The sequence below is a fragment of the Ptychodera flava genome, chromosome 13, assembly GCF_041260155.1.
Source record: "Ptychodera flava strain L36383 chromosome 13, AS_Pfla_20210202, whole genome shotgun sequence".
Classification (NCBI taxonomy): Eukaryota; Metazoa; Hemichordata; class Enteropneusta; family Ptychoderidae; genus Ptychodera; species Ptychodera flava.
The window spans coordinates 37,886,400-37,912,914 of NC_091940.1; the positions used below are offsets into that span (position 1 = coordinate 37,886,400).

A 26,515-nucleotide genomic window follows, 5' to 3' on the forward strand; every position below is an offset into this window, starting at 1 on the left:
CATGATGTAAATTCTTTGTTCTGCTTAAATGTTGCAGTTCAGTTAATGAAAATGTTTGGAGATAAACCTGAAAACAAACCTGTCCCTTTAAAAGCATTTGATATCACCTTGGGAGAAGAGAACAGGAAACGGTAATAAACAAGCAAACCAAGCACAAATGATGGCACAAACTTTAAAAAGTTGTAGCTACTGTAATAAATGAGTACAAGGCTTTATTCAAAGCTGTCACAAAACCACCTTTCTGTCAATAAGTGTTCTCTGTGTCATTATCTGTAGACACAACCACCTTCTAAGACTTCAGAGTACTCTTTAAGATATGTGACCTTGTGGCTCAAAAGGAAAACATGGTAATAAATGAATGAATGAATGAATGAATGAATGAATGAATGAATGAATGAATGCATAGCAACTGATCTTATTTATATTTACCATTTAATTACCGCTTTAATACCAAGCTTTAAAATTCAACACTTTGTGTAAATTCCATTGAGTACAAGCATACAATGGACAGGCTGACTGACTAAGTCATTTGACTACCAGGAACTATTCAACATCTCTTTGAAAATTCCTTTCTTCCATTACAACATATTCATTATGAAGTCTGTAGAATATGTCAAATCACTGGGTTAACAGGATGTCTTTTAATATCCATATAGTGGGTGCAAGTCTCTGAATATGTTGGTAGTCTAGGTTGCCATTACAGGTCATGACATGAGGCATCATTAACCTTTCACCACCATGGTTCCACCCAAACCCATTGTTATCAATGGTGATCTTGGACCTGTATACAGGGAACTGGGGGTGAAAGGGCTTTAAGTGGGAACATGATTTTTAAGTTTGAAAAGAGATAAAACCAGTCTGTCAATAAAGCTTTCGACCATCAGATTCATGCCTCTACCACTTCTGCCATCATATAGTTGTCTGTATTTCAGCAATAATGTACCCCTGGTCCCCCTCCTGGCCCATGGTGGATGAAAGCAAACTTTGCACGACATAATGTACGAGGCAAAGCCGAGTACATTATGAAGTGAAAAGTTTGCAATTATTTTATAGTTTTGGCAATGCCAGGGAATTTGTTGATGTACAAAACATCTGGAGCCACTAAGCTGGATAATCGGATATATTATCAGTGATAATCTAAGGGGATGACGTCAGAAAATTCACTGGTATTAACAAAGCTTTAATATATAGCAAATAGCAATAGCTGGACATGCTTTTTTCCTCAGAGGGAAATTTGGCTGAATAAAACAGTTTTGTAGAGTTACAGTATGCTATGACACAGTTTAGAACTCTTTAAGTGTTACAAAATGGACCATGGTGTTAAACCAGTATACACTGTATCTAAATATGAACCATGTAATAGGCATACATAGAGAGAACATACCACTGGAATGAGGCAAAGCTATTGGGAATTTATGTGCACACTTCACTGAGATCCTGATGGTAACATGCCTTCAACAAAGCATATGTTGTTCCTCCTCCATACAAAATTGCAGACAGATTTTCAATGAATTCCTGTAAAAAGCCTTTCAGGAAGTTGAACTTTAAGAATCATTGTAATATATGCCATACTGAAACCATCTTCATCCTCAAAAAACATTAAATGTTGGCAATTAAGCTGTGAGCATGCAACTTTGGGCAAATTTCAAAATTCACAAATAAGGGATTAAGAATGACTTGCCTTAGCAATACCTCACTGTAAAAACTTCACACAACAGCAGATACGCAGTATTTATTACTAAGGTTATCAAGGTATCGGACTAGCAGTACTTTGTCCGAGTTTCCAAAGATATGTATCTTTTTTCTACACAATCAAACAAAGACTTTGGCATTACTGTAATCATGTCTTTTCTTGAGGTAGTATAAATCAATTTGAATATTGACAAAACAAAAAAACTGTTGATTTTATAGAAGTATGCCAACTTTCCATGATAAGTTAGACAAGGCTTGATAAGTTAGCCAAGGCCATCTGATTGACGGTGGATTTATGCCTTAATACCACATGATACACTTCTCGTGGTCACTGTGTATTTTTTTACAATCTTGTAAATAATTTGTGAATGCGTTCACAATGGCTACTGTGTAAATCAGCAAACTATATGTGAAAAGTAATCACCATTCACAAAACTGCATTTCCATAGTTGATGCTCTTGAAGTCCCTTCAAACCAATTTCAGAACTACAAATATTGCAGTGTTTTCTCCAGGTTTCTCGCACAAGGGGGAAGTCCCCTCTGCTTGAAAATTTAGGAGGTTGGATTGGTTTTAGCTTGTAGGATGGAATCAAATATCAAATTGAACAGTCTACAGTTTGTTTGGGATTTTTATCTAAATAAGGAGGATTTGCATAATCATACACTCTGGAGAATTAACACCGATACTGAAGGATGAAAGTTAAGTGCTAAATGTAGGACACTGCTATTTGAAGAAATATGCTGTTATGATTTCTGTTTTTTATCACAGCAATGTGGCGTTATGATTTCTATGAAAAAATATTCAATTTTTATACATTCATTACAGACAATCATCTTATTTTCTCCATGACAGTCTTTCAGAAATATTTTTATAAATGAGACAATTTTACGATGCTGTTGTTTTACAAAGTTGATTTTATTGTCCATGAAGAAAATTTCAGCCTTTCAATATGTGCAGCCTTCATCAATGTAAGTTGCTGCTTTTGAGACTTAAATCAAGATAGATCCCATGCAACCAGCAGAGCGATTGGAACTCCGACAATAATCCCTGCTAGACCTTCTCCGTTGATTAGCCACTGTTTTCCCACAATGTAGCCTGGTGTGTTAGTGTAGATGCTTCCAAATACTGGAAATATCATGCGAAAGTAATAAGTGCTGAGTAGATATATCCATGAAGTGCTTGCTATTTGAAGTTCAGCAACTTTCATGGATTCAAAGTTTTCCATTTTTGACAATTGCTATAGTTTAAAGGTATACAGTGAAGTTAGTAAGATGCACATTCTTGCAGAAACCAATTAATTAACCATCCTATCACCTCCTTGTCTCTCATTTTATATTTGCTGGAAGCACACACTTGTACAAAGGAAAGACAAAGGGAGAAAACAGAGATGCCAAAATCAATTGGTCCAAGGTTTAAAAGCATGTAATTGGCTTGGCAATGAATTTGCCATTTTACTGGTGCAATGGTCCAATAGCTGTGATACAGCTGTATGATGGCGTATGCACATGGGACCACTTGGATAGCATGTAGAATTGCCTAGCTAGCACATGGGACTGCCAAGCTAGCATATAGGATTGCCAAGCTAGCATATAGGATTGCCAAGCTAGCACATTAGGACTGCAAAGCTAGCATATAGAAATGTCAAGATAGCATGTCAAAATGCCAAGCTGGTGTACAGGACTGCCATGCTACTTTGTAGGGTGACCTATCCAGCTAAGCATATAGGACTGCAAAATTATTATGCAGGGTTAGTAAACTAGCATGCAACAATTTGACTTACCCCGGTGATGATCCTAAATGAAGAATAGATTTAATGCAATTGCTTAACAGCAAACATGAGCAATTTACAACAAAAGAAAGGCAGTTATACTGACTGCAGAACTTTCAAGCTGAGCATACATCATGTAAATTGCTTCTTTAAGAGCGTGAAAGCAGAGGTTTGACAGCTGACTGGAACAGAATAAAGTAAATAACTTTATATGTGACAAAAAGTCTCAAAAGATGTCGAAAATATTGATGTTTTTCATAACTTATACATACTGACCTTTACAAAAACTGAGTTCATACACTATATTGCGTAAACAAAAACCTGTCTTTGACAAATGTTTATGATAACAATTAAATACACAGCATTAGACATTTATCCTGTCATCCCCATGCTTTTGTACATAGGTCCATACACACCATTGAAAAGAATGGGTTTGGAATAAACCATTGTGGTGAATAGGTTATAATGCCATAGTTACCTGCAGGATTGAGCATGTTCCAAGTGAAATGCATGACAGTTGGAGCCCAGAAGGCAGATCCAGATCTTATAGAAACCCATCCATGAGGGAAAGCAAGCACAGCAACGGATAAACACTGGATGAGAACTGTCAACCAGGGTTGGCGTACATTGAGTCTCCAGGACAGTACTATCATTACTGGAACATGATACAACCCCCATATCAGACCACTGACACAAACAAAACAGAAAAAAGAGAGAATATTTTTGTGAGAAATCAATTTATCAATTAAAACCTATAGCTTTAATGCTAAGGATAGTCATAGACCCATACCTACCGGTATAATTATAACATTAATTATTAAATATGATTTTATCTTATGCAAGGTATTCTTCCAACAGACTGGCATGCCATAGCCACATTTAGAATGTCATTTAGGTGAAAGTTAGATGGAGTTCTAGTTTTCTACCATTATGACATAAAATTGTACCATGAAAATAAAAATTAAGAAATCATTTGGTTGATAAATTTACTGATGATTTTATTTTCTGATAAATTTTCTTAGATATCTATGACCGACAAAAACTGTACTATTTGCCAAAAGCAAAATTTACATGTGTATTTCTGTTAAGCCTGGCCAAATTTCTCCACTTAGACCAATCAGTAATATTAAGCTGAGAGACACCTACCTCACTGCAAGTGCAATAGGTGTGGTATAGGAAGACATTAGACATGGCAGAAGATAACATCTCCAGCCTATTTCTTCTCCAGCTGCTCTTAAGAATCCCACGATGGGAAATTTGTTGTGTTCATGAACAGATGAGAAACATGTAATAAATCGCCGAGCCTTGCTAACAGTTCCCCATCCAATGACGATGTTCCATAGAGCACATAGACAGAGTGTAACCATGACGATGCCAACTGATGCAAGAGACATTGTTATGATTGAAAACACCTAGAAGTGACAAAATAAAAGATTAATGTAAACAACAATCAAAAATATTAACTAGCTTGTCTACAACCTGATCAGTTAATCAGAACTGACATTCTGTGAAGACCTCTCGGTTGATGAAGTCAGAACTCTTCAAGTCAGTTACATAATCCGACGGAAACTTGCAGATTGATAAAATCCCCTCACATCACTTACAAGGCAACTCAAGACCCGATTGATTTCTATTTTACATTAAAATTTATTCACATTACTGAAGTTTTAGGGATATTGTATATAGAAGCCCATTCAAAATGGCAGAATTAGGGTTTGGCACTTCTGTAATCTTTCATCTTTGAGCTGTCGATCTTCCTTAACCTTCACACCCTTTTTTACTTTGACCAATAGAATTGGATCAAACTACAGTATAGTTGTTGGACTTATAAAGTCTGATTTAACTTTAAGGTAGAACACGCCTCAGGGACACAAATTTGGACTCTCAAACTTTTGCAATTTTTTTCTGATATACCACTTTTGGGGGTCAAAGCTATTGGTGTAAGAAAACTTTTCACCAGCTTAGTTTTTTGAAATTGGAATATTTTATTTTTCTTCATGGAGTTAACACAGGGACGGTGGTCATTTTGAATTTTAAATATCAGTAAATCTTGAGTTATTTGTTTCCCTAATACCAAAATTTGCATGGTGACCCCCATTTTTTATTCTTGATTTTGAAAGAGAATGGTTGAAAGATTTCTCAAGGAAAGTTTGAGCAAAAGTTAAGTCTTTCACTTTCGAGGCGCGAACTACCTTAAAGGGGCAGTTCTCAATCTCTGGTTCTTCTTGTTGACATTGAGTATTAACGTAACATGGGGTCAGTCCTGTGTTTTCCATTGAAATGTTAGCAAGTTAGTCAATTTGCTTTTAGATAACGCTGATAAAAAAACCTGTCCCTGGGGATATTCTATTTATCCTTGATAAAAACACACAATTCATTAATGAATGCAAGTTTCTATAGTTGAGAATACCCCGCCACCTAAAAACCATCAATTTGACAACTCTGGCCTTACAATGTTGAAGGTTAAATGAATCTGAATAATTTATAAACTAGGAAAAGAAAACAAGTAGCGACACTGACTTGTGTGACAAAAACACCATTGCTATGGTTGCAATTCCAAACGAGGATTATTGTCAGCAGTGAAAATAACAAACAAACAAATTAGTGGATCATTAAAGGGACATTATCGCTATCTTTTGAACCTTTTTTCACCAATATTGTTGGAAAAGAGCAGTTGCTGATGTTGTTCGATTCATTGAAAGATGTCTAAAAAATGGTCGACCATAGACAACTTCCATCCAATTTTGCCTACACTGTGTAGAAAAACCTCGAGTCAGGGGTTAACAGTAGCCCATCTAAAACCTTTGACCCGAGGTTTTTCTACACAGTGTGGGCAAAATTGGATGGAAGTTGTCTATGGTCCACCATTTTATAGACATCTTTCAATAAGTCGAACGACATCAGCAACTGCTCGTTTGCAACACTATTGGTGAAAAAAGGTTCAAAAGATAGCGATAATGTCCCTTGAATAGGAACCATCGTCACTTTCTCCAGCACCACTAAAATTAACCAATAACACCTTTAACAATGATGGGTAACTGATAATTGAGATATTGATTTACCAAAATCACACCTTCCCATTTGCAGAGGAGGTTTTTGCTATTACTGACATCAAGATGTGTATATCACCAGTTTATCTCTACAGTGTGAGCATATGAAGAAAGCAGATTTTGTTTTTTAAGGGAGTGTTGTTGAATGGAAATATGGAGCAAAGGATGAAGGGTAGTTAGCACTGATGATACAAAATCGCACTATGTACTGGCCTTGACAGTGGAAGGGAATAGAAGGCAAAAAGTAATGACCCTTTGATGGTCATTGATTAACACATACAACACTTTCTATAGTGTTAAAATCACAGCTTCAAAAAGTTTGCTCTGCTTTATTTATGATCTCTGTGTACTTCCATTTAATTTGTTCTCAGCATGAATTTTCTCTGTTATTGTTGCAATAAAAACAAGAACAATATTATTAAATATACATAGATAAACAATAATAAAGTGACTGAAATGATGCAACTTTTGATTCCAGACAACAGCAAACTAATGATGGATCAAGTTCAATTACTTTACAGTTTACTGCTGTTTGACATTTTTTCTTTCCTTCCCCCTAAGTCCATGACTTTTGACAGTTGGATATTAACATTTAATAGTTTGATATGCCTTTGATTGAAAAGCTTACACATACACCTGGCAATCCCAGGTATACACGGCAGCAGGTGAGTGAGTCGAAAATCACAACAGCGACCCCACAGGCCGAATAGTGATAATCTACAAGTCTTGTACAAGAACATATTTCATTGTAAAAGTACCTGTTTAATATCATGCGTGTAGACCTTTCCATGGTGACTGCCAAGGCCAAGAACGTGCCTGATGAAGTCGTGGATATTGCCTATTTCAAAAGTAATAGCAGTGAGCCCGGGAAAAAACATAGCCAATGCCAACGTTTTTAACTCCCATCTTCGGCCAATGAACGTCCAGAGAAAAGTGACCGCGAGAACAATAAGACAGAACGTTGAGCAAACGTCGAAGTCAGCCATGCTTTTTGATGAAATCTCTCTCTTCGAGATATGGACAACTTGAACTCTGGCGTTTTCAGCTGAAATAACGACGCATCTGAGGTCTAGGAGTTTCAAATACTTTCTGTGAAAAGGGGCGGTATCTAACTGGTCAACTGATGACCGGTGACATGTTCAACGAGCAGTCGACGTACTCTGACGTTACTGACCGGAAGTGCATCACGCAATCCGGAAGTTGAAATGTGCAGCATGGTTTCCAGCTGTTCTGTGTACAACGTGAGGTTGTTCGCTTCATGCTTTGAGCTAAAACTGTGAGAAACATCGCGAAGGAAACGTAAATTCTACCGAGTGTAAGTGTGATGTCTTTGTTTCACTTGCACTCTTATGTGCCATCATGGGTAAAAGTAAAAACAAAATGTATACGGTGAAAAAGCCACAGCCAACAGGTTTGTGCAGTGTGAAAGACGCTGAGACAGCTAAGAATGAACTTGAAGTTCCCCCAAACGCAACGCAAACGCAAACAGCGGCAATTTTGGAAAAGGTGAGTTTGGCAGTTTTCAGAATTATGATTGTAAAAGACTTTTTAGAAGGTGTGCCATGTACAATGAGCAGGCAGTATTGGGCACCGGTATGTTTTTCAGACATTGCCGTCTAACCTGCATGGCTTGAACATCAGTAGTGCCCACAGGTGACACTGATAGAATAGATAATATGATTTGTATATCATCACCGTTGTGCGTTTCAACAAAAGGAAAAAGGAAAAGCTGCTTTGTCCGTCCCAACACCGTCACAGGTGGAGATACACTATTCAATTTTAGTTCATACATAGAGCCCAACACGACACGTCATTGACAGTGACACTGACAGTAATATGCAAATGAAGGATTGAACTTGAAGAATGGAAGTAGTTTGCCAGATCATATTCCCTCTATAACCATGGCCAGGTTTATAAATTCTGCCTGTTAAATTTAGTATTGTCTCCACTTCTCATGATGTCTCTTTTTTAAAACTCAATTCTTTAAAATTCCTGTGGCACATCCATCCATCATAGTAACCTCAGTTATCCAAATTTGCTCACCCTTACACCTATAGTGATTACCTTCCATTGAAATTTACATAATTAAATCAAGGATTCTGGTGGCCATCTTTGGTCAAAGTGCAGTAGCCCCTCTGCACCCTATTGATATCATTGAGTTTTAATTCACAGCTATGATTTCTCATTCAGAAGTTTTGATCCGTCCTCTTGTAAAATTCAACAGATCTTTAGTCAGTATTTAGCCTTGCTCCAATTGTTTACAGTTCTATGGAACTCCATGCCACTAGAGATAGATGGATTTTGCCAAGAGAGTCAACTTTTCTACCATAGTGGTCCATCTGAGAAAAATAGTTGGCATATTTGGCGCAAACATGGAACATGTAATTTAGAAAATGTCAGTTCAGTGATATCATCATTGAAGGCTTGTTACAAGGAGTTGTTTTGGATCATTGTTTAGACCCACTATAGTGCAAAATTACAATAAATAAGACTATAAAATTTCACATTGTCTTTATCCATAATTTTAATATCAATGAAATATTAAGATGTTATAAATGGTTAGCAGGATATTTGATATTGGATATAACGCCTCACTGGGTAAAATAAGCATATTTGTTTGAAACGTAAGGCAATTATTTGAGCTAATTTGCTGACATATTTGAGTCCTACATCTTTTAACAATATATGTTGGCACACAATCTATAACCTCATTTAATGACCAATATGATATAAGCCGATGAAAGTGAGGTGTAAAAGGTATTGTTCCAGAATGGGATACATCATGCAAGTTCAGGGGCCTCATGTTCTGTAGCTAAGCCAATCAGATTGCTGGATTCAGACAAGTTATTTCATTATGTAAGATTGATCAGTTTTATCCTTTGACTGTGATACCATTTGTATTTTCAGTCATGTAGAAAAAGACATGCAAATAATGATGCTCAAAGTTCTTTTGTGATGTATTCTGTCACATCCTGTAAACTTGTTACAGCTTCAAAGTCCAGAAGAAGAAGATCGCCAGTGTGGCTGTTCATCCTTGGCAATGACAGTGTTTGATGAGAAAATGGTACAGCCTTTGTTAGAAAATGGTATTGTGAAATGTGCTGGGCCGTTACTCATTGACAAATGTATGGCAGTGAGAGAAGCTGCTGCTGGAGCTCTGAGGTGAGTCACTTTTATCAATGGAGTATGCCAGTGCACTATTCCCTCATCACTTGGCAGAATATCTTGTCAATGTTTTACCCATTCCCCACCATGGTTTAGCCCAATCACATTATTATCAATTGTGAGTATGGACCAGTTTACAGGGAATTGGGGTGATCAGGTTGGTGTGAGTACGTCTAACAGCACATCTACCAGGTTTAATTCAGTACCCTGTATCAGATGCACTTGGCTTTAACATAGGAAATGCCTTAAGTAGATCAAAAAGTACTTTTATTGAAGCATTTAACTCTTTCAGGCTTGACGTTTTGATGATTTACCCTGAAAAGATCAATATTTTATTAAGAAAAAGAAAAACAACAGTACTGTAGAACACTATATAAGCTTAAAGTGAGGCAGTTGTCAGAACTGCGCTCAAAGGTCACTAGGAACTCCTATGACCGATGTAAATACTGTATCCAAGGTACGTTGGCGATTGATGAAAGTTAAAACATGTTTGTTATAATCTAAATCATAAAATTTAAATGTTGCAGCCTGTGTTGATATCATGTATCTATATACAGTGCATGAAATAAATTTATTTGTGAACAAGAAAGTCGCACATGGGCAGTTCTGACAACCGCCTCCCTTTAATGCATGGACAAAAAGAGATGGATAGGAAAGACATGGAGGAGGAAGTATGTGAGCAAACTGTCTGCTACTTACCGTTTTACAAAATTGGTAATTGAAAGCCACTTTGTATGGTCAAGTTTACTTTCATCTTTACAATATGCAGCTGTATTTCATGAATTTCCTTGATCAATGAGATGAAACCTGTACGTTGGGATCTGATAAATAATTTCACAAATGGAGTATATTTAAAAATAATTAAAGAAAGGAAAAATATTAGTTTGTGTATTGGGTTGCAAAAAATCTTACTAAATCAGACAATAAACCAAAGTACTTTCTTGGTATTTCTATTAAAAAATATATTTTATACAGAATTTTCGAAAGCTAAATCAAGTGCACATGTGAAATATCTAAGAAGGTTAGCACATCTGGCATTATATTCAATTTGCACAATATCAAACATTTTAATAACACATGTTTGTACTTCTTTTTCACAGGAATTTGAGCATAAGTGGAGGACACAAAGTCTGCATCACAATGGTGGAAGATGATGTTATGACTCCATTGGTCCACCTATTGAATCAGGTATTGAACTTTGTAATGGAAAAATGATTGCAGACTATATGTAATTATATAACAAGCGATCTGTTTGTAAAACTCTGTCACCAATACTTCTTGTGTACATGTACATGTACATATGCATATTTGATACAAAATGAAGCACAATACGTACAGTCTGCAAGAGTTCTTTATCATAATGCATCCCACAGTGTCATTATAACAACTTTCTCCTCGTATATTCAGAGCAGACAGAAGAGTATTTGTACAGTCCAGTCCCCTCTTCTGAAGCAAATTTCTGCATTTTCCACTAACAACAATGTTATTAGAATAAATAAAACTTGTTTGGCTGTACAGTACTTCTCCTACATGACTTAGCAATGCTCTTTTACGTGCCAGCTTGCCAACAACACAAAATGATTGTTACAATAATAATAGATATGATTATCGTCATTTGTTGTAATTATTTTATTTTTTCCTCAGTGTTCTGAAAACCTAAAACTAGTGTCTGAAAATAAAACAAACAAGGACCCCACCAAGGACATTATGGTTCAAAGTCTTCATCTGCTGTGGAATTTATGGTAAGATGAAAGTCATACATTTTGATGTTTGTATAGTATTCGGAATTGAAATGGTGATGAAGTTCCTAGGGTAAGATGTTGATGATAGATTGTCTTTGTATGTTACGTTCTCATATTTTTGTTCTGATATTTCAGTGAAAGTAGTCCGGTAGCCGTGAACACAGTGAGCAGTGAAAGTATGATCTGTACCATAGTGGAATGTCTGAAAGTTGATAAATATGGTATAGAGCTAGCCATTCCATCAGGTAAGTTAGTTTTGTTGTGGGAATACAAGTTCCTATATGCTTTTGAATCTTGAACTTCAAACAGGGTTGTTTGCGGTTGCAGTTGCAGATTTGTTACTAAATATAGCTGCATGTGTGTGACATTTGACAATGCAGTTAGAAATTGTCAGTGTTGCATGGGTTGCTACTGTTGGAGCTTGTGTGGTATGGTTGATATGTCTTTCTGGTGTTCATCTTAGCATTGGTAATCATCTTTAAGATAATTTTTGTTGTTCTTGCACACGTAATTTGCAAAAATGTCATTTAATATGCTAATAGACATCTATTTTTTGCATGTAAATGAGAGAACGATGTTATTTACGAACAGCCCTATTCAGGATTGTGTATGTAGATTGAAGCCTTGCAGGCTGTGTAGAGTGTTTACTATAATTTTATCTAGTTGCAACCATTCTTTAACATAGTCATTTGAGTGTCAGCGTGCTCTCACAACGTCAATAGTACACTGCAGACAAACTTCCATAATAGTCAGCGAGTAGGACTACTTTATACACATAACATGAACATGACATACTCTGTAATTTGGTTACTGACACAAAGACTATAGAAAAGCTGTCGCAGTAGTCAGGGTGAGACAAACCAATGTACAATAGTAAAAGTGTTTGTAGATATCCTTGCATTAGTACAGATGCTGACAAATCCTGTCACATTAGCAAGGCGGAGACAGACTCCTTCACAATAAGCGCTGTAAAGACACTCTATGATTGTATTCACTTGCGGTATTGACAGATGGTTTCACGATTGTCAGCATGCAGAGGAAACACCTCACTATAAAGAGATAGGGGTTAACTTTCCCACAGAATGAAAGAAACAGATGCTCAACAACATTGTTAAATCGTCACGCAACCTTACACCACATGTTCTCAATATGTGGATAAAATTTTGGGTCTCTGTCTAAAATTCCCTAGTAGTCATTGCTGATTATTCATCAATCATACACACCCCGTTATTTTACTTAAAGCCCCAACTCCCGTATAAAAGCGCGAGAACCTACGAGAGTGGTCATAATGGTGGGATATTCAAACGTACTCGGTACGCTCTGGACGCCGTCCATAAAAACCGTTAATTTAGAAATCTACCGATTAATTTTTTCTTGGAAATTATGGGATATGTGTATAAGTATTTGGAGCACAATATACTTGGTTTCTGACGAAATTAAATTTGAAATGACGTCTGGAACCAGAAAAAGGATAAAATATTTGCCGGTAATATCGCCGGTATAATGTTCGATGTTCAGTTTGAATCTGCATGATTGACATGATATGCAAATTGCAAATGAGTCATTAGCGATACGTTGTTTACTTTTTCCGTACGTAGCGTTGATTGTTCAAGGCGGGGAAAAACACCAAATACTCGGAGCGTACCGAAAGATACAAACGCACACACACTGTGTAGAACAAATACATGCAAACACATTTGATTCGGTAGTTCTCTTTTTGGAAAATTTGTTGGTCCTGAAAAGGACCGTTTTCATTTATGTTGGCCTACCTGAGCCGTACATTTTACAGACAGGAAGGCCTATGCTGTCATTCATGCCCGGCATAAAGTACGTCTGGTATGTTCGGGTTGAGACCACGGACAAGTACCAGCACAAATTCTGGCATGATCTTTCACTTTGTCTACACTGTCTGTATATCTTCTGTCTTCTTTTCAAATTTCAAGTTTTACCCTCTAGTCAACGTACTGTTGAAAGCGCAATCATCGCAATGCGATATGCGTAACTATCGCTTAGCTGTTTCCAAAAGTGATATACATTTTCTTTCCCGATCTAAAGCCGTGCATGCCTATGTAACACAAAGCGAACAAAGTCAAAATTCAAAAAACAAGTAGCCTCCAATGTGCTGACAAAACCGGGATTTTTTTGACGCCTGCAATCGCCTTCGGCATATTCGGTCGTCACTGCTGGGTCACTTGTGCTGATCTCAGTGATCAGACGTCGATTTGACAAATGTCGCCGGCGGCAGCTGAGGTCACCGTACATACTTATCAGTCCCATAAGTTGCACTCAAATGTCCGCGCTCGATCCCCATCATCACAGCTAGCTCCAATTCATTCCTGGCAAAGAAAATTCCCGAGGCTACCTCTAGTGCTCATCAGTGACCGCTATCTTCATAAAGCCAGCTGACATAGTGTGATTAGCAGTCTGACTCTGACTACCACGCGTTTGTAATGAACTAGTATCGCGACTGCGTGGAGAGTGTAGAAGTGCAGTGCACTCGATTTTGGCGGGATCGTTCAAAGTAGCGAAATACTAGAACTCACCATTTTATAAGGAGGGATGAACATTGAAACGAATGCTCCGAGAATTCATGAAATCAGTTTATTCTGATTTTATTTTTGGTGATTAAATATTAACAGGTTTGATTTCTAAAATAAGTACTTTTCAGAAGCTTTTTGAAATAATCATAAGACAACAAATCGACACCACATTTCATTTCGGTCACCATAAAACTTGTAATCGAAGCCGGGGGAATAGTCGTCGGTACCCTCCCATCCGACAGCGCCGAGTTCATGAGACAACGAAATTTTTGAAAAGGAAACTACAACTACCATCCAAGAACTGTGGAAAACTACGTTTTATAATGGAGACACAGCCCTGCCTCGCTGAACTAAGGTCGAATGAGGAAAGGATTGTTTGTAAGACAAAAGCTCTACAAAATTTGGTAGACGACTTGGCCGTTGAGCATTGTGGTAAATGTCCGTCATCCATTGAAATAACCACACTCGATAAATTTGGACATCTAGTAGGCGAATTTGCTGTTCTTTCAGAACTGTTTTGATTTTTCCCCGTTCTTTCCTGAAATGCGGCATTTCTAGGACGGCGTTTGGACAAAACGGTGCTTCATTATTATCTTCAATCAAGACTCCCTGCAAGAGTGATGTACACTATATATACTATGACTGAGCCGAGGAAAACCCCGATAATAGATCCCGTGGCAGAAAAACTACATTTTCTACGATTTCTGCATCGTTTACCCGTATACAAAGATGCGGATAGCTATTGCCACTGTCATGATATGCATTATGTTGAATCATTCAAAAACGCGCTGAATACAATGACAAACGCTTCGTTTTCGGACGAGAAACGTATACCATGACGCATGAGAACTAAGGAGTGTCGATCGATCGCCTGGCAACGTCATCACGGTTTGTACAAATCCGAGGCGACGCCGCGCCGAACCTCTGCTCCAGTAAGACTTCGAAAAAGTCTATGTTCAAGACAAACCTATTGGGGAAATGAGTGGATGTATCGTATGGAAAGTAAACCGTAAAATTGGGTGAAAATAGTATACGTAAAGTCACCGTGCAGTCAATGTTTACATTATGTGGCGTGCACGTTCTATTTTGGAGATGTTCAACCAGCTGTTTTAATTTGCTACTTTTTGTTCACTAAGATACCATATTAGTTATGTTTTGCTCCGCCCATTTTTATCGATTTTTCTCGGTAGGGCCCTACCGAGAGTTACCGGTTTAACTGTTCTCTGTTTATTTTTATCCCAAGCACAATGCCTCCATGTTGTTTCTGAAGAGAACAGAACAGGTGCTCAAGTACTGTGCGTGCCTGAGATGTTGAGTGTCTTGGAATCACATATGATGTCAAGTGGATCCAGCTATCGGCACTGTTTGCTGAAAACTTTAATTGCAGGTAAGTACAATACAGTTTTACTTCCACATTCCCGAGATGCAATTTTTTAGCTCATATTTGGTTTTGTACATAAATACCAAAAAGAGCTTATATTTATGAATATCAAATAAAGATTTTTTCAGTTATGATTTAACTATATGCCATTTTTATGACCCCAAAGTGACTCCACATCTTGATATCTTGATTTTGTAATGTATCAAAAATGCAAGTTTTTTTGCAAGAAAAGAAGTGAAATTGGCAGTTCAGAATAGAATATTTAGTAAAGAAGGTTGACTGTTACTGAGATTCTAGTTCATATAATGAATTTATACCTGTAAAAGTACCAAGATACATGGTAAGGTCATGCAATGGTAGTTAATGGCCACTTCAGTTCCTCCCCAGATTGGCTTTGATATTCTAGAAGCATTCAAGTATCACCTTAGATATCACAGTGCCAGTTATTCTGTAAGGGCATCAGTCACCCGTTTTTTAATGTACCACATTATGATCAATGACTCTGTGTGTCGGGTATTTTTTTAAATTCTTTTTCTCCATTCCAGGAACTTTACTCAACATTAAAGCTTGTCTCCCATCTGGCATGCAGAGTGAAACTGTACAGGCCATCGTCAAAGTTCTCTCACAAACACTGGAGATTGATATTTTAGAAGCTCTACAAAGATTCCTAACACAATTTGCAGCTACCAATGTAAGTCTGATATTTTTGTAATTGTACCTTCTAAATAATTAGTGATCACCATACAGAAATGGTTATTTTCATAGTTTGACATCAAACAAACAATACCGTATTTATGTCAGCAAAATAAACCACAAGATGATATTTTATGGAAAACGCAACGCCCCCTTTCTACAGGATCAGGAAAGCAAATGTGTTGAAGAAGTACTTCATACTCGCTGACATTTGATGATCTTGTTGAATACAATAAATTGGGAAAACAAAAGTCTGTGTTTCCAGATTCAGAAAAATTAGTGCTATTGTTGCAGTCATCGGGACTTTGATAGCAACGTAGTAGAATTTAAGATCTCTTATGTAATCTCTAAAGTAATGCTTTAAATACAGAGACCTAGTGTCTGGCAATATTGCCAATGATTACTTAAAATGAAAATAAATATTTGTTCCTCAAAGGCTGATGATACACCACAGTATTTTGATAATTTTGGGAGTTACTTTTACCGTCTTGTTTTCAAATCAGGGTATCAACCATACAGACTTAGATGGAGGAGAAAATTCCCAAATTCCTGTCAAAGATGTCAGAGAAGAGGACAAGGTGATATGGCTTTATGTTTTAATGTCTGTTTGTGTTTTAATTCAGTCTCTATTTCAATATAAGCAGCTTGTCATAAAATGATAGTAACATATTAATTTAAATGACACAAAAAACCATTTACATGCTTAGTGTCTCATTGCAATTCACCGTATTCCCTCCATCCCTTTACCCTACATGGTACTGGCATCATATCTATCTTGTTTGCTTTACAATTGACTGACAGCATGTGATAACAGGATTTCCTTTCTATCAAATGTAATTGTCACCAATGGCATCAATGTAGATTTGGTAAAAATTTCAACCTGAATACACTGTACAACAAAATATTTAATCATATTCAGAGTTCGCGTTTATGCAAAAATCGTGCGTATTTACGCAATGAAATTGACTCTCTACGCTTTTTTCATTGTTATGCGTTTTCTATACACAAAGGATAACAGTAAAATGTTTCCGAAAGCACTCCCCGCGACTGAGCTTAGGCGACAACCAGACGAAATTTGTTGCAACACTTCTGTCAATCACTCATTTTGTGTGGAAAGTTTCAGATTCTCTGGGCGTTGTCTGAAAAATCGGCAGCGTAGTTCACAGGCACGTTATCATGTCAGCTGTGCCTATGAATTACATTGCTAATTTTCAGGCGAGCGATAGTTTCTGAAACTTATGACACAAAGTGAGTGATTGACAGAAATGTTGCGACAAATTTTATAAATGCCAACCGTGCACCATCATCGCGTCTCGCTGTTCCCAAATTTTGATCAAGCACACATGCAGCATGGCGTCGAAGCAGACAAATCTGTTTTCTTTCAAGTTTGCTCTACGAGTCTGTGAAAAAATGATTCATTGGTAGAGCTTGTCAGAATCTTGATAAATTTTGAACACTGCAGAAGTGTCTGGATAAGCTGCCATAACTCTAACTCTAACTGGTTTTGACGGTCGCATGTATACCCTTCGCTGTTACATTTCAACATTGTTCAAGTTGCTTGTTAAACTGTTTTCATTAAAATAATGTTACATCATACAATCCGAATATGTAGTGTAGTTTATTCAACAGCACATTGTATTTTGCAGTCAGTTTTTTCATCAATCGAGTGTGGAAGTGAAATTACGCACTCAAATCCAGCCATTACGCAATTTTAGCAGACTAATGCGTATGCTGTACGCGAGGAGAAAAAAGTCACCGGGAACACTGATATTACTGCAAGTCTTGTTAGCAGACTTGATTTTGACAGTTTTATTTTGATATTTTCAGGATTTCAAAGACAAGGAAGAACGGATGGAAGAAATCAAATGTTTGCTAACTTCTCAACAAGTTGCTTTGGAAATCATATCTAATATGTGTGTACCAGATGGTAAGATATCATATTCAGTGAAATCCTACCTGATTTGAAACATTAAGTTGACTTCTTCAATCTGAAAATATATGTGGCCAGCTCTTATCAAGTTATGGGTATTAATTAACATTATTACCATCACAGGAAAAATTAAAGTAACTCTAGTCAGACAAAAACTTTCCACAATAGTGTTTACCAGTGTACTTGGGATTTCTGCAGATCAATTATGGCTCTTACATGTACAGGATGTTGTCTCAGCTTAAGGAAATTTTACTTCATCTCTGTATTTTTTGTTCTGTACAGATGACGATGATGATGAAGAGTGGGAAGATATGGATGCAACAAGTAGCAGTAGTAGTGATGATCAAACTGAAGACATGGACATCACAGACACTAATTCGCCGTTCTTGGTAATTTCTTTTGAAAAAAATTGTGTACCATTTCTGAATTAGGCAGGAGGGATGTGAGGGATTGTTTAAGGGAACTTGGAATAGAGATATTTTGATCCCCTTTAATTCATCAATCAAGGGAATTCAAAATCTTAAAGGTGACTGTTTTCATCCTGTCTGATCATCTAGCTTTCTTGTGCCATTTTATACTGTACCTTCAGCGTTTCCTTTCAACTTTGTACTATACAGATGCATGTCATTTTGTTGCGTGATATGACTCAATGTGGCTACCAGTCAACTATAGCCATCATTGTTCACACTCAGACAAGCAGGAAATAACTTCCTTTAAACTTAATGCATGTTGAAGCTATACATTGACTAAAACGTACATGCATATATTCATGAAAAAATGGTCCTAACTGCATTGTATGTAGACTTAGCAGAAGAAAAAAAGAGAAGTATAATGTATGTGTGGGGAGTATTTTGTAACAGTTTTCTCTCCTTTTGTTAATATACCAATCTGGTAAGTAAGTAAGAAACAGATCAAACAGAAATCAATGAAACTAAGTGGCAAATGTATTCTTCTAAACAGGAATTTTTCTCATCTTCTTTGCAGTCACCTTTGTGCCTGTCTGCAGAGATCCATTCTGCTTTGATAGCGCAAAATGTCCCTAAACAGGTTTGTACTTAGATTAGTGGGCACAAGACCAATAATTAATTTCCCAAAGGCCACCACAGTAGCATTGAGCTCAATTTTCCTATTTTAAAACATTCAGCGGAACGAATCCTCTTGATAGGTGCTAGGTTAATGTCAGCTTGACTACCACCATGTCCACGGAAATTTTGAGTTAGTGATGAAAATAGCGCCCTCAGTGGTGTTTTTGCCAAAATTCAGGCTGATTGCTATGATTTCCATGGGCCCTACAACTCCTAATATTACCACAGAATGCTACAGCCATCATTCACAACAGTCTGCATTTTGATTCAAGCAGGCAATTATCTTTACAAAAATACTTCAAATTTAAGTTCAAACCAAACAAGCATCCATGCAGGTATCAAAACTCAAAGGTCTGCACTATTTTTCACCCAAACTATCTTTATGGTTGTGGTCTTGTGCCAGTAATGACTTTCAGCAGTGTCTCTTGACATTGTCTCTTTAATAGTGCTCCATGATACACAGTCATTATTGGATTGTGTGTCACTGTCTATGTATCTTCAACTTACCTAAGTATGCATCATTTAAAAGTACCTATCTCAGACTTGAAGATTTGTTTGTTTGAATTGAAGAGATGTAAGCATGACTAGTGAGAATATTACAATTTTAGAGCCAGTTCAAAATGAGAGGTAAACCGAGTAGATGTGGCTCTATGCTTTTTTTGTTCATTTTTTGCTCATAATTTGACATTGCTGCAAATATTATCCCGTCTATATTGGTTCTAGGAAAGTTACCCCCTGGACATGAACGCCAATGATACCTACCCAAATTGGTGGCTTGGAAATGTCCAGATGGTAAATAACCAGGGGGTGACCATCCTGGTATCTGTCTATTAAATGTTTGAGTTTTGAAAATTTGTTTTAAGTATCCATCACTGTATTTTTTAGATTCTGGACAAGACGTCAATAGCAGATAAAAACACCACGGTTATTACAAGTCATCCAAAAGGCCAAATATTAATGAAAGGGTAAGTCTAAATTACTGAATTTGACTATGGTGAAGGGCTGAGATCTGTTCATGGTCTTTGCAACTTGTTTACACTCTATCCAATATTGCCAGCTTTTAAGGAATTCATCATGATTTGACAGACTATTTGCAGTACATTTCAACTTACTCTCAGTTTTTCTTGCTGTCAGTTCACCTCACTTCAAGATTACATTGATTAAGGACTGTCTTTTACTTGTGCTATATGCAGCTGTCAGTACCAAATGCAATTTCTGTCAACAAACTTGCAAAGCGTTCATATTTCAACATCTTGAGAAAATAGACTGCTTGTTTATGGTTCCAAAGAAAATTTCACTTTTTTCTCAAGTCTTTCTAAATAATTCAATTGTGCACATTTCTGTCTTCATGACCTTTTTTCATGACTTTACACAGAGACATGAAATTCAAATGTTGCACAATTCAAATAACATCACTGTGTGACATACTGTATTGGATGAACATGATAGTCCCAACAAGCTTCCATGCCATTACATTAATCATCATAAATCATCTTAATTTTTGTTGTTTTACAGAAACAATCTCACTGACTTTAGTTAAATTCTTGTTATTTTCAGCTTACAGACAATACAGAATAGAGCTTTGATATGTCTGCATAACATGGTTTCAGTTGTGGAAACTGAATCGCTTGGTGGAAATGATGCATTGAACAAATTGTGGCAGCTCTTGTTGGCACAAACATTTGAGAAAAAAGGTCAGTAACATAGACACAATTGTTATTGTACCAGACAATCCTTGTATTCAATACAGTGGCCCTTCATTGTTGTGTTTCATAGAAATCACAAAACTGTGATGCAACTGTTTGATAAGATACATTTTGATAGCAGTTTTGTGTAAAAGTCAACCAATTGTTTGGCTTCAGTTTCCAACAATTATATGAGGATGAATTATATGGTGTACCAGTCTTCAAGAGAGTCCGTCTCTCATTTCATGGCAGGGGAAACATTTACGTCAGTGACAGTGTACAACACTTATATAAAGGTTTTACCAGTATCTCAGTGGTTGCATCATTCATGCAACTTGTGTACCTTTTTCAGACTGGTTTAAAAAACCTTTACAGTTCCATGTAACAATAAGAATCAACTTTACAACAAACATTCAACATCTGGTCATACTCATGTGTCTGTATGGTAATTTGGGTCTTGGCATTTATAATTTGAATTTATTCTAAAGTTCATGTTAAGGTCAAAACAAATTTCAGTTTTCTGCTTCAGATGAAAACCAAGATCAATTTTATATCAGTTCATTACAACCTTTAATAGTTTTGGACACTATTACAAAAGTGGTACCCATAATACACTGCTGTCAGTGCTGCCATTACGGACTACTATGCTTTGTCTATGGCAGGTATTACGTCTTCCGTTTGTGGCAATACCACCGTTGCAATGGCGTCCAATTTTATCCCATTTGGTCATCTTCACCAATAGAATCAATTGTTGTTGCATGAATTCTGTCTGTAGTCTTTAATTTTTGAAATCTTAAAGTACTAAATACTAAGTACTAAAAATTTTTTTCTGGTACTTTTCTTTATATTCACAGATAATATTACAGATGAGTATGTTGAAGCAATGACAAGTGCCATGAGGGCGCTCCTCCAAAAAATGGCCGCAGGTCAACAAGCACCACAGGTTTGTTAACATGAATTTTGAAAAATGCATCATGTTGAAGTGTGTTCACACATCTGTTTAACTCATGGAAGAATTTCGCAGAATTTTTAAGTCTGTGTTCATACTATTGTATTATAATTAATCTGTGTCAAGTACCATCAAGGAGGTCTGTGTAATGTGTGATATTGATCCTATCATCCCCATATTACTGTATGTGAGTCCTCTCATCCTTTTGAAAATCATTGGAATGAACCAAAGCCTGGGGGTGAAAAGGTTTAAACCAATATTCCTCCATGATTTCAAGTTGATCACAAACATGTGTTGTATTTTTGCATCATACAGGGTTTAACTGAGGACCATCTTTTGAGGCTATGTGAATTATCCCATTCATCGGAGTGCAGTAATGTGAGAGCAAACATTTTAGGAATTCTTGGTAGCATTGGAAATCTATTGGCTAAACAACCAAATACAAATGCATTGCTCAGTGTAAGTACTATATATGCTCAATTTTAACTTCCAATAAACTCAACACAATTTAGTTTCTGTAGTTTGTTTGCTTTTTCATCCACAACCTTTATCCAGACATGCTTTCAGAGATTATCTTTCAAACCTTAAACTAGAACAACAAATCGTGAACTAGCTGACCGTCTTTCAGTTCGTCTATTACTGATCTGCCATGGCTTCAAAACTGGCTAGTTCGTTACAAAAGAAATCCATTTACTAAGTAATTATTCAGACTTGTCTGGATTTACAACGGTCAAAGTTGTATGGCTGCCTGTCATGTGAACTTGTTCATGTGGTTTGTCTTCTCCAGAATATGAAGACTTATTTCCTGTTTGATTTATGATGCACATTGGCAGACACATTGGCAGACACATTTTATAGTAAACACCTATTGCCTGGTTATGAGGGCTATATCGCCCGTCTATAACCCCCAGGGGCCGTGTGTTACCAGAAACACATCGCTATTCCCCGAGGCCGTAGGCCGAGGGGTATAGTGATGTGTTTCTGGTAACACATGGCCACTGGGGTAATAGACGAGCGCTATAGCCCGAATAAAGACCAGGCTATAGGTGTTTTATAACACACCACATGCTCATGTTGTATTGTTATATAGTTTTTAATGTGTTTTGATATTTTGCACCGCAACCATCCATTGTGACAAGTTTACTGGGCGATGTTTCCACAGCGCTTTCAGTTGTACGTGGTACCACTTTCTTTCAAAAAATATTCTAAGCATACCCAGCGACATCCTTAGTTGCACCTTAATCTTTTCCGTCGATGAGCTGTTCAAGTTCCTACGCTGTTGGAATGTTGGAAAATGTTGGAAAATCTGTTTTAGAGAATGTGTCGTCACCTATCCCGGACGCACATCACGTTCTAGTCACCTGCCATTGTTGCAAAGCTGCAGACGACACTACGGTCATGTGACCGGGCACTTTTCCAAATTTGGTCAGAACTATTTCCTTAGGGAAATAGCTTTTCAAAAAATACCCTCTGACGTCACTTTTGTCGATTCAATGGGGACAAGACGTATCTATTTTCTCGTCACGTGACGTATTCTGGCGAATCGCGACACGGAATGAGCATGTGGCGTGTTATAATCTCTGTTATGTGGCATGATGCACTGCAGCAGCTGAATGGCCTGGCTCTACTTCATGTCTCTTTATGGCCTTTGCAGATACCCTTATCCTGTCTATGAAGATGACACAATAATTGTAACATACCAAATTTCATGAAATTTGGCAGGATGATTCTGTGGGGTAGAGGGAGCAATGTATAATTTGTTATCTTTTACGTCTTTATTTTAAATGTTATATTAAAGTTTTCTATCAAATTGTACATATTATTTATTGATTTACACAGGCAATTGGCAGTCACCTGATAAATGTTTTATCAAAAGAGCCGAAACTGTGGGTCATCGCTGAGGCTTTAGATGCGATATTTGACACATTTGGTGATGGACAGGTAGCTGATGATGTAGCTTTACAGATATGTCTTGTTGATAAGTTAAAACAAATGCTGCCAGTACTCAAATCAAAGGTAAGTGAGCATGTACCCCGTTGATGTCAGTTGCTTTCAGACCCAAATCTGCATCACTAGGTCATAAGAGCATTACTGCCATTAGGCCTTTTCTGACCTTTCACACAAGAGGTACTATAATAGGCAGGTAGTTTCAACTGGTTCAAGCTTTCTGAACTAAGCCTAATTAAAATATAAAATTATTTATCATGAGTTTGGTACTTTTATCTCACCAATTGTAGCCAAAAGGAAAAGTTACAAATGCAAAGAAAGTTTTGAGTTTTCAAAAGAAACTTACCTGTAAGTTTTCAGATTGAGATTTTGGAGGAGTTTGTATCCAAAGCAATTATCAGTTTCCAATGCCATTTCTAATACCTTTGTAATGTTGAATCCCTATTTATTTCTGTGAGGTTAGGGCTAATTCCTATAGGGAAAGATCAGTTAAGGTGTCACATTACCCACAATCCATTGCAGATGATTGGTGTTGTGACAGAGTCATGCCTGGCAGGGGCATCATTTTCCCAAAGGATCAATCTATGCGTTTTAAAGTGGACAGCTGTATTGAGTCATTGCAACCTAAATACAAGAACACCCTGTTCATTACTAACTACCATCAAAAAGAGTTGTCAATGAACTTGTTCCGTCTCATCTATCTGTACATGAATTATAATACTTTTGTTTGACTTATGATTTGTCAAAGTACATTTGACTTTGAAGCTCGCAATGGTGCATTATGTACGAAATAAATGCATATGATTAGGAATGCATTTGAATGACTCTTCTGACCCCAAGTAGTGAGCACAGTTTGACTACACATTATTATGTCACTTTGGTCTCCAAGCTCAGTCCAGCCCAGCCCAGTCCAAGTTCCAGTTAGTATTGAACATATATTTGAAAGATTTATATGTGCACATTTTGTCAATTAATTCATTCTTTACCATGTATGATTCGCCTAGCTCTGTGCAACTTCATTTTTGCAAGAAAATGCTTTCTTGTTCACGAGTAGAAATGGCCATGGTGACCATTTGTGAACTCAGTGTAAAGTGTAAACACTGGTAATGCACCAAAGGTAAGCTACAGGGTAGAGTTGCCTGATGATTTGTAACAACCAAGATTCAAGGAATGTTATGCTGTACATTGACTTTCTAATTATGAATTTTACTCATTTTTTCTGTGTTTTCAGATAAGACAGGGAAGAATTCATTTGAAGGAACATTACCCAGTGGTGATGAATGCCAAGACAAACCTCGTCAGATTTATCAAATACAAGGAAGACCAAATGAAATGACTGCCCTTTCACACTGACAAATTTGTAAATATTTCATGGGACAAAGTTGTTCTCTCTTGCAACGCCCTTGTCAAGTTTCTATTATTTGAGAAGTTAGTCACTTGATTGAGCATTGTAAAATTAGTTCTACGAAACATATCCCTCCAACCTAGAAAAAAAGAAGTGTTAAAATTTTTATATTGTTTTGAAAAATATACAAATGAGCCAACAACTTTTCTGTGAAACTGAAAACCGTAAGTGATTAGTACAGGGAAATAATATTTTTACAATCATCAACATAACTCAGCATTATTTGACTTCATGGACACTTTCACCTCCGTGGTTTGGCCCAAAACCATTGTTATCAATGGCGACTGTGGGCCTTTTTACAAGGAATTGGGGTGAACAGATTAAGATGGCACTTTTTCTTGTCATGAAAATCTGAACAAAAGGTGTAACTTTGTCCCTATAAACCAGGGTTTTTTGTGAAATCTTGATACAGAAATCAATTCTGCTAAGCCATTGTGGAGAATTTTTTCAAAATAATTCACTGGCAGAAATGAAACCATTACTTTTTTCAGTAAAGTTTATTTTTTATGTGATTTTTCAATGATGAATGACATTGATGTCATGTATACATTAAACTGCCACTTTCCACTGATATGAGCTTGAAAATGAGCTTTCACGGAAACAGTTCAGTGTCTATACTACATGTATGGTTTAATGTTTGATGAAAGCAAAATAGAAACAGACCAAAACTGAAATTTGAGAGAATGCTCAGACAAGTGTGAGTGATATGTAAATTGGATAGTTCTCTTGTAATTGATCATGATTGAGATTTCATAGAAGTGCTGTACAGGCAAGAGGTGAGCACACATGTGACTGTCAACAATCACATTCTGGCTGTGGTGTAAGGGATGACTCTCATCATCTTGATTGCATGACTGTACAGTAAAGATGAAAAACACCAGCACAGAGAACAGTTAGTGGTCTTAATGTGGAAAAGCAGCAGAGCAAAATGACAGTTTGTGACTTGACAATGATGTCACACAGCTGTACCTCATTCATTTTGAAGCTGATGTATGTACTGATAGATCGTTAATGAATTTGAATTTGTAAAATTTTCATTAAACATCAGAAATTAATTTGATAAAATTGATAAATAAGAGTCATCTCTTAGGAATCAAAAGAAGCCTTACAGAACACAAGATTACAATTCTGTACATGTTATAGGAGGGGTTTTGATTTTGTAATCCATTGTCACAACCATTAAACTATAAAATTTATCAATTCCAATGTAATCTGGTATTTTCTGTCATTCTTGGAAAGGTTACAAAATAAGTAGTGATATTTTATCACAAATGGATACTGCAAATTTGGATAGATTTGACACTGATTCTGACTATTGTATACATTTCCACATGACTGTTTGAAATCACTCTATCATCACCGTCTCCTCATTCCATAAGAAAGGATAGATATTTTATTTAAGTTGAGAATACTCTTTTAATTCATGATTCCAGCTTTTGCAAGATCAATAAGGACTCTACACTGGAATATAAAGAGATTATA

General features: G+C 36.8%; 2 protein-coding genes across 2 annotated transcripts; one reads left to right on the top strand and one right to left on the bottom strand.

Annotated features, from left to right (window-relative positions):
* Positions 1–2,589: 2,589 nt before the first annotated feature.
* LOC139148383 (uncharacterized) lies at positions 2,590–7,497 on the bottom strand. The gene is made up of 4 exons (XM_070719820.1): positions 7,270–7,497; positions 4,608–4,873; positions 3,940–4,148; positions 2,590–2,818 (listed from the first exon to the last, which is right to left on the bottom strand). The coding sequence occupies exons 1-4, from the start codon at positions 7,495–7,497 to the stop codon at positions 2,688–2,690; spliced, it is 834 nt and encodes a 277-aa protein (XP_070575921.1). The 3' UTR covers positions 2,590–2,687.
* Positions 7,498–7,632: 135 nt separating this feature from the next.
* On the top strand, positions 7,633–26,244 carry LOC139148382 (HEAT repeat-containing protein 3-like). Its single transcript, XM_070719819.1, has 17 exons — positions 7,633–8,017; positions 9,501–9,673; positions 10,777–10,864; positions 11,321–11,418; positions 11,554–11,663; positions 15,202–15,345; positions 15,885–16,030; positions 16,536–16,610; positions 17,860–17,959; positions 18,245–18,351; positions 18,947–19,009; positions 19,933–20,012; positions 20,605–20,741; positions 21,587–21,675; positions 21,997–22,140; positions 23,521–23,697; positions 24,860–26,244. Exons 1-17 carry the CDS (start codon positions 7,871–7,873, stop codon positions 24,962–24,964), a joined length of 1,983 nt encoding a protein of 660 aa, XP_070575920.1. The 5' UTR covers positions 7,633–7,870; the 3' UTR covers positions 24,965–26,244.
* The last annotated feature ends 271 nt before the right edge of the window (positions 26,245–26,515 follow it).